Below are 16,376 nucleotides of genomic sequence, written 5' to 3' on the forward strand. Positions count from 1 at the left end.
TATATTAGGTATATGATGATAAAATGGAAAAGTTAAATATTTACAAAATTGCTGATATAATTTTGAAAAAGAGTCTATGATTCATTTAAAGTCCATGCTGATGTTTAATATTTAGGGCTGAAGTTTGTTTTTATTCTGATACAGAGTTCCCACTGACCTAAAGAGCAAGCTGTAAACACATTAGATAAGGACTGAATTTGGGAGTTAATCTCAAGATGCTACTTCATGGTCATGTGATATAAGTCAAAAGGAAAGACATGTCTTAGTAAAGATTTACCTCTCATCTATAAGTCTAGAACAGATAAAGGAATTTCCTTATTCGATCTTCAAACTTCAACACATGGTGGAAACTGGCCATGGGGATTTAAAAGGAAATTTTGGAAAATTCCAGAAGACTGATATTGAGAATTCAAGGGGAGAATTTTCAGCCTTACCTGTCACTTCAGTTTCTGTAACATGAGCTGCAAACACAGTCAGATCTTCCTATATAAAAGGCAATTGACAAACCAAAGTTTCCTAGACCGACTTACTCAGTAAGTCCTGGAGAATAATGGGGAAAGAAAAACAGTTACTTAGTTTTGCATGTTTTGTTGCAGAATTTGGATAATTAAAGTGAAGTGTTTCTAGAGTGTGCCAAACAGGCAAGTAATGAACATCCTTATCTTCCCCATTTTCAGTGAGGAGGAACAAGAGTTAAGAAGGGAAAGCAACTTGTGTTGGGGACCCACAATTCCATCTTATGAAATCGAATTGCTACTCTCTCATTTGCTGACGTCTGTATAAATGCACATTATCACACCAATACTTGTATTTTAATTATCCTACTGTGATTGAAAGGAAGTAAAGCCAATTTAGAAATAGTGAAATTATGGGCTTTTATTTCTTAATTTATTTGAGCTTTATTTGTAGCTCTCTTGTCCTTACTTTCCATAAGTGTCTGTTGAGGAGCTGAAGAGTAACGTACACAAATTATAAAAACATCCCAAGGAGCTGAGGTTATTGGAAATGCCATTGTTAGAATTTGATTTACCACTTAGAAAGGAATTCACTGCTTGATCAGATTTCAGATATTCCATAATGAGTGAAAGAATTCATGAAATATTCATTTTGAAACGATGCTTGAGCTTTTAAAAAAGGTCACAAAATGTCATTTAGAAATTCAGAATTAAACTTCAGACCCAAAGGAAGATTTAATCATTTAGGCATAGGATACAAGTCAAAAGCTGCTCTATTCCTGCTTTGTTGCTTAGTAGCTCCAGGCCATCCGAGGTCCTTAGTCATCTTAATGGTGGTTACCACAAAGTTCTCCTGTAGTCTGAGGTTCTGCTCTGCACATGTCAAGAAACACCCTGGTCTTACCAGGGCTCTGTGTGGTTCAAACCAGTCCAGCAGCCTGGATTTCTTCCATCCATCTGTGTGGCTGTGGCCAAGACGTGGTCTCGTTCTGCAGCGTGTGACCGTAACAGAAATTACCATGGAGCAATGTCAGACTAATGACTGCAGGAAAAGGTTGGTTGATGATCACAAGTAATTTGGATTTCAAAATTTCAAACCATGAGGAGTGTCCTAAGTCTACAGCTACCTGTATATATATTTGGTTTCCTTTTGAAAAGTGCCATGTGCTCTTACTTTTGAAAAGCACTCAGAAGAGGGCAATAATGGTGTTCCCTCTCCCCTTCCTTTTTCTTAACGTCTGTCTCTCCTTCATTTTTGGTTTAATAACAAGCAACAGGACTCAGTGCAAGACAGAGCATTGAAACCATAAGAGAATAGTCGCTGTTGCCTGGAGAATCTGGTGTGCGTATGTTCAACTCAGGCACTAAACCTGAGTTACTGCAGTTCTGCCTTTAAGAAGTCAGCAGTATCTATTTTTTAATTTACCATCCCTAGAAATTACTCTTCAGTCAAAATTTGAGAATGATCTTTCATTTTAACTCATTGAGGTAGCTAATCAAAATAAATACAGAAATCACAAACATTCTTTATTGTATTTGCCACTATTTTAGATTTTTCAGGATTCCCAGCAGCAAAGAACATTGTCCCTTCGAGAAATAAGGCATAGTTTGATCGCAGAACGAGAATTTATGTTGGAACATGACATGCCCATTTATTTCCTTTCTTGGCCTCATTCCCAGTTATCAAGTAGGATAATTAAAACTTCAGCGATGCTGTTAGCTTGGATTACACCTGAGCTTGACTGACTTTCTGAAATAAAGTTAAGAATGCAGTAGTCTGTTTTTTAAAACATACTATTATAGCTGGCATTCTGAGCTGTCTTGCAAACTCATGCTTAGAAATCTCATGCTACCTTCAGGCTGCTGTAGAAGCAGGGTATTATTGCTGTTTGGGGGAATTAACTCGTAAACATTAAACAAACAAAAGACCTACCTACTATTTAAAGTTTCATCTGGGACCTGAAAGAGTAAGCTAAGGTTTTACACTAGAGTATAACACAGTAACAACTCGATTAATGTTGACCTATGAACTGTTTGGTAGCTTAGATTCACTACTGTTCAGGCCAGTTACATTCAGGCCAGCTGAGCTTTAATCTTGTTCTAACCTTGATCCTGTAACTCCAAAAGCTATTTCTATTCGCTGTGTGATACCATCAGCTGTCCCAGATTCCATGTCATGTCAGCAAAGCGAACATAAGATTTTCTGTACCACGTAGCTCTGGTGTACTCTGCCTCTCGCTCCCTTCCAAGGCCACCATCAGCTGGCACAGCAATGACTTCCAGTGGCTGAATGCCCTTCTGAACTGTCTAATTTAAACAGATTTTGGTTAACTCCATCATGGGTGTTGAAGTGGTTTGTCTTAGATCTTCGCAGCCATCTCATGTAGTGATTGTGTATCCTTGGCAGAAGTGATGAAGAACGACTGGGAGCTTCCAACTCTCATCATTCCACGTTTTCTGGAGAAATAATAACTTCTGTGATATGTGGGATTTTCAGCTTCTGGTTAATTTTAGAAAATTGCTGTGTAAGTGAATGCCTCCGCAATGTTTCCACGGATGTAAATCCACGGTGTTACTAAAATGGCTTCCATGGAAACCCAGGAGGATTCTTTGACAAATTTTGGTGGTCTCCAGTTATTTTTTGAGCTTAGACCGTTCACTGAATGTGCATTTTTGCTTTGTTTTGTTGAAATGAAAATCCTTAAAAGTAGCATGGAATGTGGTTTGCAAACCTAATGACTTTGTTAAAGTGATGGCAAAATTAAGCTGGCCACTAAGAGACTATAATAAGGGAGTAGTCAGAGTCCATCTGTCTCCCCACACCAAATCAAATGTTGTCCAGTAGCACAGTATATTATCAGAGTCATAGAATTATGGAATATTTAAGGTTGGAAGGGATCTCTTGAGGCTGTGTAGTCCAACACGTCTGCTCAGAGCAGGGTTACCTAGAGCTGATTGCCCAGAACCCTGTCCAGGTGGCTTTTGATTATCTCCGAGGGTGGAGACTCCACTTCTCTGGACATTCTGTTCCAGTGTTAGATCACTCTTACAGTAAAAAACCTTCCCCCCCCGCCATGTTTTATTATTATTCTAAATCACTTTACTACCAAAACAATTCTGACAAAGGTAAAAGTTAAGATATAGTTTGCCTTAAAACAAACAAACAAACAAACAAACTGCCTATGAATTACCTATTCTACCCCAGGGATCGCAGCTTGGTTTTTATACATAATATTACATCACACTTCTTCGCAGTTCAGATGGCTATGAAACCACAAAATAACCATCAACGCTTTGCATAGGAAATTACACTATTGGTTCTTCTGGTAAATAAAATTGGAGATTGTTCCAATCTCTGACCATACCAAATCCTGCAGACTTCTATTAAGAACACTTACAGTGATACACTTAAACTGAAGTTCAGGTGTAGGTGTGTGCAGCAGCACTTCTTTTCTTGATTCTACATCTTTACTTGATGATATTTCTTGTGTGACAAATATTATTTAAACCTGTTGCCTACTTTTCAAAGGGCTATTCAGCATTAGCAATATGTTCCAGCTCCTCCTCATCAGCATTGTGTTGACTTTCTCTTCTCTACCTTTACTCTGCAGGTGGTGACATTACAATGTGTAATGTGTACATTTACCAAGCAGCTACACATCTGAAGCCTTAGTCTGAAACTCCAGTATGTAGGAAAAGTAGCATTTCACAAGTGCTCTACTTTGCGTGGATATATGTTATCTAGGAGAGAAGAAGGTTCCTTAAGATTATGTACAGGAGTGGCTCAAAGGAAGGGAGCAGTCCTCAAGACAGCATGTCAAGTTCTCATTTAGAAAGAGACTGGGTCCTTATAAATTGAATGTACAGTCTACATATATACGTATATATATATATACACATGTATGCATACAAACATCCTAGGCTTAAATGATTTAATAATGAATCTGAGGAAAGGTTAAAATCCAGTAAAGGAGCACTAAGATATTGCATTAGAGGCACATACACATGAAAACAATGACTGAACTTAGCCTCCGGGTGCACATTTTAAACACTCCATCCTCAAACTGCATAAGTGCACCTCTTTCAAATTTAAAACGTCCACAGGCAAAAGATGTGTATTACTTAAAACTTTGACACGTGTAAAGAAATAAAAAAATAAGAGAGTAAAAAGGTCAGCATATCATGATGGATGTCGTCTTCTTGCACGTTTGAAGTTATTTTATAGTTTGCAAGCTGCTTGAAGGTCTTGTGGATACCTATCAGCACCAGTCTGCACAGGGACAAACAAGGAAGATGAACAGATGGCAACATTTTAGCTTTGGACTAAAGATAAATTTAGTGCCAAAAGAGAATTACTATTGTTTAAAATGCAAAGCTTTCTATTTATTCTTCTCTGACTCCAGGCCTTTGGCAGTACAATTTCTGATGATCATATTGTTATTAAAAGTGCTCCCTTTCTGAATATAAGGGGTTTTAATTTTTTTTTTGTAGCACTACAGATAAATTTGAAAAACTATCACACAGATAGAATACACAGTGCTGCATTAAGCACAGACTTCAGAGTTCAAGGACTGTCAGAAATAAAGGCCTACCAATTTTACTTACCTTTTCACTAGATCCATCAAAACAAAATGCTTGAGGTTTGCACAACTGTACACATTCACAAGACTGAAGCCAGCAGATGACTATTAATACAGGATTTTTACCAGCTACATTGCATGAGAAAATTCTGTACCATATTTGCAAAAAAAAGATGAAAGTCTTATGTTTTAATAGTCGTTTGGAATCATGTTCAATTTTAAGCTGTATGTCTTTGGGGAATAGGAATGTATGCTTACAAATACTCTAGAACAGGTTTTGTCTGATTTTTTTTCATGTTTCAATGAAATTTTTTGTTTCAACCTAAGGGGTACTTGACTAAAAGCTGGATTTTACTGGCCCCAAGCCGGATTTTAAAGGTTCTTTCGGTATCTGCAAGATCAGCAGACCAGATGCTTTTTTTTTTTTTTTTTTCAAGAAAATCACTAGCAGAACCAGTGATGTTAGCAGGCATCCTCAGAATTGTACCCTTGAGTTTACTATGTTCAATGTAGGACAACTAATTACACTTTTGGGAAAGGCATCATCAGAGTCAAAGGACTTTTACCCAAATGTTAAAATGTTTTCTAGAACAGTATGATCTGTGGTATACCAGATATTTAATATGAAAATAAAACAAGAGTTATTCCTTTTCAAAAAACTGCTGAGAGCTTTAATCTCCAAGGTAGGCTCTGAAACCAGTGAAAGTTTCTTCTGTCAGCCACCTGCTCTAAAAATGCATGTGTGTGTGTGTGTAGACTAGGACACCCATATCTGACAATTTTTGTAGTGGCAGCTTGTTTCTTCAAAAGCTTTCCATCCCAGGGAGGTATTGGGCAGTCAGCAGTTTCCCACAACAACCAGGGGGTTCAAAAACTGTCACAACTTTTCCATAGCATAAAGAAATCCATGTGGCCATTCCTGATGAATTTCACTTTACTCGGAGAGACTGTCATTTTAGATTAGTTTTAAAGCATTTACAAAATCTCCCACTGCTCCAATGGGGTTTTAATGAGGCATTAGGAAATGGATAACTAATAATATTTTTCAGTTTGCAGTTGCTCAGGCTGGTGTAGGTTGGCAGCCAGCTGTGTTGCACGCTGCAATGCTGTGAGCATAGAATGATAGAATCATAGAATGTCCTGATTTGGAAGGCACCCACAAGGATCATCGAGTCCAACTCCTGTCCCTGCACAGGACAACCCCACAGTTCACACCATGTGTCTGAGGGCTTGTCCAGTCTCTTCTTGAACACTGTCAGGCTTGGGGCTGTGACACCTCCCTGGGGAGCCTGTTCCAGTGCTGCACCACCCTCTGGGGGAAGAACCTTTTCCTCATGTCCAACCTAAACCTCCCCTGGCACATCTTCCTGCCATTCCCTTGGGTTCTGTCATTGGTCACTAAAGATAAGAGTTTGGCACCTGCCCCTCCTCCTCCCCTTGTGAGGAAGCTGTAGCCACCATGAGGTCTCCTTTTAGTCTCCTCTTCTCCAGGCTGAACAAAGCAAGTATCTTCAGCTGCTCCTCATATGGCTTCTTCTTCAAACCCTTCACCAACTTCATAGCTCTCTTCTAGACACTCTCCAGTAGCTTTGTATCCTTTTTATTCTGTGGTCCCAGGTTGCCTTGGGGAAAGGAGAGGAGGGGAGGGGAGGGGAGGGAAGAAGGGCCCTGGGGAGGTCAGAGGGATGGAGATGCTCCAGCAGACAGACAGGGATGCTGGAGCTGGGGGGCACTGGTCAGGGCTGCACATTTCCCCCACCACGTTACGCAGATTATCCCCAAGCAGACACCCATCAAAGGACAGGGGGATACGCATGCCTCAAATATTTACAGTGCCTGCACTTTGAGAATGAGACAGTACATTCACATCTGTGAACGGGCTACTTTTAAAACATCAAAATAAACCATCTGGCCGCACAACTGTTTCTAATTACTTCCCTGCCTAGACTGTAAACTTCGGGGTTTGGCACCGGCCTCCCTCCCAGAGCGCTGCCCAAATCCCGCTCCCAGGCAGCTAATCCCAGCCGCCACAGCACGGGGGGAGCAGCCCTGGAACCGGGCTTGTCCAGCTCACAGGTCTCCGCACGCCTGGTGGCTCTGTCCGGCTGTCTGTCCGTCCATCCATCCGTCTGCAGGAGTGCTCCGGGTGTGGCGCAGCGCAGCTCGCACCATGTCCGGACAGGAGCTGCCGGGGCTGGCGGTGCTGCTGCTGTTGGTCACCCAGCTGCCGACTGGTCACCCCGCGCCACCGGCTGGGACCCCAGCCCTGCGGTAAGTGCGGCTCTGAAGCCTCCCACGGGGGTGGATTGTGACTGATTTACGAGTTGTCAGGAGTGTGGAGGCTGGGGCTGCTGAGGGAGCAGTGGGGAGGTTTGTGATCTCTTCCTCTGCCTGCTTGCAAGTTGCACTGAGGGAAGGTGCTCTGGGTCGCTGTGAGCCTCAATAGGTGCTGTGCACACTGCAGGGGTTATTTGTAATGAGGTATTTCATGCCAGAATCACAGACCTTTATTGCAGTGAAGGGGGAAGAGCTGGGTGGCGATGACTCTCTACAACCAAACCTCTAAATTCTGTTGCTTGAGTGGAGCAGGCACCTCAACACAAACCCCTGTGTGTTCCTGCTCTTTGGGGCAGTGGCACAGCAGGACATGCTGTCCTCTGCTCTTCCCCTCCACCGGTGTCAGCACCTGCCTGCTCCAGGAGCCAGCAGCTCCTTGGCTCCAGAACCTGCAAAACCTAAGCGTCTGAGAAATGCAGGTAATAGTAACTTCAATCCTCTGTACTTCTTAGCATTGTGATCACCTATTTTTGGCTTGGCCAGTCCTTCGTTCTCTTTTTCCTGCAATCCAACTCCTGATGAGGCGTGGTGAGATTTTACCTGTGTATGTCCTGAAAGTCCTGATTTCTATGTGCTCCAGTGCACGGTACAATTGCATGGCAGAGCTGCAAATCTTCAGATCCAGCATCCAGATTCTGCTGACTTTACTAAAACCACTGCTACAAACTACACTGTTGCATGGAAAGCAGAGATTACTTTGGTTTCATTTTCCAATGAAAGCATGGATCCTATATATCTGACAACCAGAAGGATTACTTTGGCAGATGCATTATATTAGAATCAACCATAGGCTTTCTTTTGGTATGCTACCTAGAAGTTTGGATGTATACATCTTTTCTAAACCTTTTGGAATAATTTGGATCAAAATGTTTCATGATAGATGATCCAATGATACATGTATATGCATATAGACCAGGTATGCATTGTGAAAAAGATGAGCCTAATGCAGTTAACGAGGTAAGTAAAACAGAATGTAAACATTGCTGCAGATAGCCATGAGATTTCCGATGAAAGAGAAGAAAATTGGGTGATTTGAGGCAAGTAATAGTTTTCAAACATAACTAAAGTGTTGGAATTAAAACCAATATTGTGAGGACTGGCTGAAGCCATGGCAGGAGGGTGGTTTCCCATGAGCCAGGCTCTCATGGGGTCTGAGCTGCAGCCCCCACCTTTGACTGCAGGTTGTTCTCTCTGCTGTCCTCCACAGGAGTGGTTTGGGTAGTTCTCCTTTGTGCCGGCTGTCCCGGGCTGAGTCAGAGCTCAGGTGCCGTGTCCCGGGGGGTAAGCTGTGCAGTGACAGAGGCAGGTGCGAGTGCGGAGTCTGCATCTGCCAAGTGACCGAGGCCGGCAAATACTACGGTCCGCTTTGCGAGTGCCGCGACTGGGTCTGCGAGGTCTACGATGGGAAGGTCTGTGCAGGTAAGGAAGCGGCAACGGTGACAGAAACTTAGAAAATTAAGAGTGTATATGATAACCAGAAACATGTTGGGAATACAGAACACTGATATAGTAGAGACATGGTTACATTATATGTTCCCGAACCATGAGTCTAAAATCCTTGGGCACATCCAAGGATTTCACCAAACTAAAGCATCCATGCCAAACACACTGCCTCTGCCATAAAATGGTACTTTTCCCAGAGTGAGTTACTTCTGCAGCAGGGGCAAAAGCAGGAGCTGCTTTGAGTTGGAGGCTCTGCAAATGGTGTTGTAAATCTAATACAGGACACAATATTGCTTGTGTTTTTCATATAATACTGCTGCATTTGAACTACGTGCTTGGTGATAGCATATGGTATCTACCAAAGCTTTAAACTATCTCTGCATAATCAGTTTTGTCCTGTAATTATTTTTTTCCTCTTTTGCTAGGAGGAAGAATGTTTGCTGTAACAGGTGTATAAATAAGAAAACTCTGTTTTTCTCTAAGTAATGATAATGCTTTCCAAATAGAGACTTAAAACAATGTAATCGTATTGTGGTTTCAGAGATTTCCCCACTGACACTGTATTCTTTAATGACAGATGAAATAACATACATTTCTGAGACAGAATTTAGTCCCTGCCAGTTGTTGGAACATGTTGCTTGGTTTGCATCTTAACATTATCACTCTTTCATCTTTCCAGCTGTCTTTACTTAAGTTTCTGTGCTATTTTGGTCAGATTTTGGGCTTCTTAGCAGCTTAGAATAGGATTTTTGAAAAAAAGTAGGCAGAAGAAATACCATCACATTCCTAAAGGGATTCAGCATGGAGCTTGATGAAAGGGGCCACAAGAGTACTTCATTTCTAGTATCCCTGCTTCAACAGCTTTACCAGTTTCACACAAACGTGTCATCTTTTCAGGCCAAAAACTGCAATTAGGTCAATGGGAATGTTACAGGAATTCTGCTAGTAAGAGGATAATACAAGTGTGTTCCAGCAGTGGGTTTGGCAAATTTTGTAGGAAAAAAAGAGCAACTTATTTTAGCAACAATGTAGCTAAGAATAAGAAGTCCAATAATAACATGAAAAGATCAAGGATGGGATTATGAGAAAAATATTTGCATTTGGCACCTATGGCTTTAGAGTTTTGTGAAAAACTAATTTATAGACTCTGTAGTCAGCAATGTCAAGTCCAGTTATGTAAGGAATATTGGGAGTCTGCTGATCAGTTCAGTGCTTTGCTGTCCCAAATGTGACATTTTTGGTTGGTGGTGTGATTTCAGTACAGTTGCTGTTATTGCTGGGGTAATTGTATAAGGTGGAACTGAAAGATCCTCCAATTCTAATATTCTGCAACAAACTCAACTGTTATGTTTCAGTTAATGTCACAAACAGTGGCTGCAAGCTCTGTTCGTGCTTTGGTGGAAAGGGGTGCTGACAGGATAAACAAAACAGAGATTTCTAACAATATTTAGCTTTTGTGTAGGACTTCATGGAGCAGTTCCAAGATTTGAATGTTAAGTAATTAAATATTTTTTAAAATCAATTTTTTGTAGTCATCACATTTTCTAGACGGAGTATTGAGGCTGCATTGCCATTGAGATGTTAAATAATTTAAGTTCACTCTTCTGGAAAAAAAAAGTAGTAAAAAATGCAGTACAAAGTCATGGGGAGGGAAACAGATGTGAAAGGCTTAGGGGTTGTACTTGTTTGGGTTGTTTTTTGACAACGGTGCTGATAGTCCAGCTGACTTTGTCGGAGTCCAGGGCTGCCCAGCACTGGAGGAGAGCGGCCCCAGGTAACTCCTTTGGGGCTGTGAAGTGGGATCTGGATCCAGCGGTGAGACTCCTACTTTCAGCCTGTGCTTGCTGCCCTCTTCATCCCCCCTGTCACATTTTTAGTCACTTTAAGTTGTGTGTATAAGGGAGGATGGGAGAACAGGAAAGATGGGAAGATCTGGTATAACTGGCAGAACACTGGTCCTTATGTTGTATGAATAACACGCTCCCCACACAACAATCCTTCAGTAAACCACTACTGATGTTTCTTAACATTACACCACTGAGCTGTTTTTTTGTGTATGACATACTTTGCTTTCTTTACATTTTTGAGGAAATTTTTTTACTTGTTGAAGAAATTGTATTTCCTCTGGGTGAATAGCCAAAGTTTCTTACTGCAGTTCTATTTGTGTTTCTTCTTCTTTTATTTATCTGTCTATCTATTAATTTATTTATTTATTTTTATCTATTTTTGATTTGGTGTCTACTGTCCTATTTCCTTGCCGGTCTATCCTGATGAGTACAACAGCAGTCGCTGCTCAGCGGTACCACATACAGAACTTCCAGACACTGATTGAATATTCCTCTAGAGAGCCATGGTATTTGAGACTAATGCTCTTTCAAACAAGCTACTTTTCAAGCTGGCAGAAGAATGCTTTTTTTCAAGTGATTGATGTCTGATAACCAGTGATGTTCATATTCAGAGTTGGACAGGCAGAGTTGTTTGAGTCACTCGTGCCAAAGGTAGCTGTGTTTCCCTGCCAGTCACTTTGGACAACCCTCCACTTCCCTCTCCCCTCTCAAGCTAAACAAAATACTGAGGTGCTCAATATGCAGCTCATTATCCTTAAGGCGCTTTCTGGGTCAGATCCACCTTCTGCACCAGTCATTAGACGCCCATATTCTGAAGAGGGAAGGCCTGAAGATAGAAAAGATGTCCATCTATTTATGATTTGCTTTATCTGATCACCTGATATAAGCAATGGAAAATAGATTAAGCTATGAGTAGTGAAGAAGAGCAGATACAAATGTGTCTGTACTTTTTACTCTCCCTGGAGACTTCCCTGCTGTATTTCACTTTCATGATGTTTCCAGGTGCTTTGGAAGGAATTCTGAATATTTTTTTGCCTTTTATTCCTCTGAGATTGATAAAGAAATAGGGGATCTCTGACGGAGTCAGACAGAAAGAAGAGAGAAATAAAGTGCTGTAGTCCACATCACTGAGTCCCTTGCCCTCCTCAGTGGCCTTTTGATCTGCCTGCCATGTCACAGGGTATAGAGGAAAGAAGAATAGAGTACCATTACTGCAATTCTCTTTGCAACGTTGGTGACATCTTTATTTTGTTATTTGCTGCTGGTCTTCAAGGAGTTGCACTAAGAGGAGGAAAAATGCAAAAACACTGTAACAAAACCCCAAAGGATTTATGCTTCATTCAGGGCAGAAAATACACGGGTTGCTGTTTATTTGCAAATGGTAGTTTTGACCTCAGAGAGTTTATTTTTGCCTCAGGCTTTCTTAGCATTTGTGGAGTCTGTATTGTGTGCAAAGGAAAGTGGAATGTGGCACTAATTCCTATCACATCGCTGCTTGATTTTTTTTTCCCCTGTAGTTTTGCAGTATAGAGGCAACCCCATTTTAGTGAGTTATTTTTTAGTTAATAATTTTTACTGTGCCTGTGATTAATGAACATAGACAAAGTAAACTAAGTGTAGACTTCCATGGCCAACTGGAGTGGAAGCACTTTAGATGTTCGTAGATAACGGACCATGGAAATGACCAGCTGGGACATGAATCAGTATGATTGCACTACTCATAGTTGGTGAGATCAAGGGGCAGATACAATTCAGTGACAGCATAGCAAGCAACATATGAAGGTTTCTCTTTGCTCAGAACTATACTATATTCATTGGTTTTGTTTTTCCATAGTTATTAAGATTGTATAAAAAATGTTTCTTCCAAAATGAAATACCTTTTACATGTACTGAATAATAGCTGCACTGCATGGTTCACAACTGCCATAAGCAGTTGCTGGGGAATTTCTGTTGCCACTGTTCAGGCCAGCGAAAGATTTTTCTGTTTCTTTCTCTAAAGCTGTAGTTACTGTAAGTGCTGTACCTATTTTAAGACTAGTTCAGCAATGTAATGGCAGTGTTAGCTGTAGGTTTTCACAGCCGTGTTATCATAGTTATGTGAAGGACAGAACGATATCAGTGCCATTATTTTCCCCTCTATAAGGCTTTATACTATGTAGAGAGCACAAATGAAAAATTAAATTGGCAAGGAGTGGATGCAGAAATACAAGATAAATCTGAATTAAAATATTGATGTAATACATAGTTATGCACCCGTGTGAGTTTGTGTGAGCTCTATATATCAGTTAGAGAGACTTAGGAAATTGAGAATGGAGTTTTGAGAGCATTTTGAGCTGAGGACTGCTTTTTGCAAAAAAGCTGAATAGTGTTTTTAGGCAGAGCTATCTTAGTTGAGCTGGAAATGCTCTAACAACTGTACCTTTGTATTTGTACTGAAAGGAGGTCAGACATACTGATTTTTCATTGAGCACCATTTCTTGCTAGAAGTGCGAAGAAAAGCCAGTCTGTGATCTGCATTGATTGCTGTTTGATCCCAAGTGAAGTTCAAAGGCCTGGATTTTGAGAACAGGTGTAAGCCTCTTCTCTCTTAGAGGCCACATTTGTGAAGATTCAGCTGTGGCACATGTGCTCATTGAAGACAGAGCCTCCTAAAAAAAAAAAAACCAAACAACAAGTTAAAAACAGGGCAGGAGGCTACGGATCAAAATGGAGGCTGTGGTTCTTCTCTGACCTTTTTTGCTTTAGTCTGGATTTCAGAACTTGGCTTCAAGTTACATTTCTTCCCAGAGGCAGAGTTTGTAGGTGTGATAGTAGCATACATATTCATCTCAAACAGTTCCCCCAGATTCTAGGCAAAGTGAAATTGTGACAGCATAGACCTCATGGTGTACTTATTACTTTGCTAAGTGCATGGGGTCTCAGCAGACTTAAAAAGCTCAAGCTAAAGCCAGTGTTATACTCAGCTTTATGGTGTTTGTACCTGGTCTAGGTAAACTCAAGTAGCCTTTGATAACACCACAATAGCTCTAGTTCCAAATGCAGCATGTACATCCCTGAAGGTGTTTAAAAGGTGATGAGGTTCATACAGACATGGTTTAGAGGTAGACCTGAAAGTGTTAGGTTAATGGTTGGACTCATTGATCTTAAACATCCTTTCCAACCAAAATGATTCTACGATTCTATAGCAGTGGAGACTGAGGCACGAGGAGGCAGCTCAGAGAGAGGCACTGTGAGGGAAATTACTAGAAGGGAGGCATTTTAAAAGTATCTTATTAAATGCTTTGTTGCTAAATGCCTAGCCCTCATTTTGAGCACATTTATTCCTTTGTCCCTTTCAAACTATAGCACTCATGTGCAGATATGACTTGTGGCAAATTCATGCTAGTTTGAAAATTAAATGTGAATATGCTGGGCATGTGGAAGGAGAGGATTTTTGGATCACCTGGCAGAGCTGGAATGCAGCCCCTCTGGCCATCACTACCAGCAAAGCCGGGGGGAGCAACATCTCCTTCACCTTTTGCCCTTCTTTGGACTGGGGTGACAATCTTATCTGTTGGCAGAGAAAAAGAAAACCATTGTGCACGTTTTGACATTGTGAGTGTTCTGAAGTGAGGTTGAAATTTTATACCATTCACAGGCTGATAAGGAGCTGAAGTCTTTTTTTATTTATTTGAAAACATGCCCTTCATGACAAAACTGCTTTCACAGACTGAGCCCTTTGATGAATGCTTATGTTTCATTATCATTAATATGGAAAAGTTACAGATGATAGAAAAGAGATGATGTACTTAATGTTACAGCAGAGTGTATTAATGATACTACCTGCTTCATCAGTGGGTGGGTGTCAGCAAGTATTCTTATGACAGCCTTTGTCAGACAAACTGACTGGCTTGGTAAGATTTTCTATGCTTATTTAAAGTATTTTTTATTGATAGCTGGTCCTGTAAGGGGCTTCAAACCATCCATCACGTCTGCCAATGCACTGTAGACCTTTCAGTGTAGGTATTTACAGCTAGTATGCCTGGACAAGGAATATGTCACTGATTTAAAAAGTTTCCATGAGATTTCTTAGGAGGAAGGAACACACTGCTAGTGCTATCCTAGGAAAAAGGGCCATTTGTGCCTAAAAGGACCAGTGCTAGTCTTCCATGCAAAGGAAGGCCCTAAAGTATGTATGTGGTATTGGTACTTATAAATGTTTTAACTGGAGTATGTGGTGAAGGGAGGCCACATTACTTTGTGGTGCATTGCAGTTGTATTGCAATAGTCCACTTTCCTTCCAGTTTCCTTCCAGTAGTCCAATTTCCTTCAGAGCTGGAAGGACTGTGCAGAATAAGGCAAAGGTGAAGGAGCTGGAATTCTGTGTGGGTTTGTGTTTGTCTGAGGTTGGTTTTTGTTTGTTTGTTTGATTGTGTGTGTGTTGGGTTTGGTTTTGCTTTCTTTTTTTTCTTTTCTTTTATTTGAGTTTTTTTCTTTGAGTTCTTGGAGATTTTTTACTTTTCCCTAGAAAGAGATTATTGTTTTGGCCCAAACCGCTTGCAAGTTCTGCTCATACCTGTAACTGTAGATGGAAAAGACACATATCCAAACCCAGTGAAGTATGTTTCCTCTACTCCTCTGTTCCAAGTCTGAGTACATAATGAAAAAATGTTCTTTTAAACAACATTTTAAAAGGCTATTTAAAAGCTTCCTTTCCTAGTGATAGTGAGTCTTTATTTGGCAGTAGGGGGTTGTGAGTTGGCACATAAGGGAGTGGGCTGGAACACCAACTCAAGCAGTAAAAGAGCAATTACATTCCTGAAGCTTTTAAGACCTGCTTCACCCTTCTGCCCGTCCACCTGAGTAGCAGCAATGATTTAATCATAGAATCATAGAACAGTTTGGGTTGGAAGGGACTTTCAAAGGTCATGTAGTCCAACCCCCTGCAATGAGCAGGGACATCTGCAACTAGATCAGGTTGCTCAGAGCCCCGTCCAGCCTGGTCTTGAAAGTCTCCAGGGATGGGGCATCTATCACCTCTCTGGGCAACCTGTTAGAGGCTACTGAATGCAAAAACAGCTGGGCATCATGATGCATCTTTTCATTTTGCATTCATTATGGTTTTCTCCAGTGGACTTATGCTTCAGTGACAGGAGGGAAATGGTTGCTTCCTGACATTTGAAACGGTTTAGTTTACAAACTTGATAATGTATTTAAAGCAAGATATGAATGTTAATAATTTGCTTTAGTCCATTTGTCTGTCTGAAATGTGGGGAACACATATGGCAAAGCAGTTTGTTGTCATGTAACACAGGTTTCTTCATGCCGTATTTCATCACTCCAAGTGTTTTAAACTATGTTTTCCAGAAAGTAACTGGATATTTGCTAAACTCAGTGGTTAAGCTGATTGAGTTTCAGAAGCCCCATTTATTAAGAAAATCCTCTTCCTCTCCATTTGCTGAAACACCCAGACTCGTTTCTTATCTGTCCTTTCCCATTCAGAAATTCTTGGATACAAGCAGAGCTGGTATATAGTTTGAATAGCTTGACATCAGATGAAGATACAGGCGTTTCTTTTAGAGATGAATAATGAGTGGCATTTGTCTGTGATGAAGAGTAAAACTTACATAATCCAATCAGTTCCTATATCTGTACGTACTAGTGCGTATGTCCTCTTAAAAAAAAAAAAAAGAAAAAATAAAAAATGGAGGGATTTTTTTTTTTGTCTTTTCAGT

At 40.7% G+C, this 16,376-nt stretch overlaps 1 protein-coding gene across 1 annotated transcript in view; it reads left to right on the forward strand.

Moving 5' to 3' along the window:
• The first annotated feature begins 7,068 nt into the window (after positions 1 to 7,068).
• ITGBL1 (integrin subunit beta like 1) overlaps positions 7,069 to 16,376 on the forward strand; it is a 141,462-nt gene continuing 132,154 nt past the window's right edge. The window contains exons 1-2 of the mRNA XM_065850843.2: positions 7,069 to 7,306; positions 8,580 to 8,791. Coding sequence (XP_065706915.2) covers positions 7,206 to 7,306; positions 8,580 to 8,791 — 313 coding nt within the window. The 5' untranslated portion in view covers positions 7,069 to 7,205. The remainder of the gene's footprint in view (positions 7,307 to 8,579; positions 8,792 to 16,376) is intronic.

This window comes from Patagioenas fasciata, chromosome 1, assembly GCF_037038585.1.
Source record: "Patagioenas fasciata isolate bPatFas1 chromosome 1, bPatFas1.hap1, whole genome shotgun sequence".
Taxonomy (NCBI): domain Eukaryota; kingdom Metazoa; phylum Chordata; class Aves; order Columbiformes; family Columbidae; genus Patagioenas; species Patagioenas fasciata.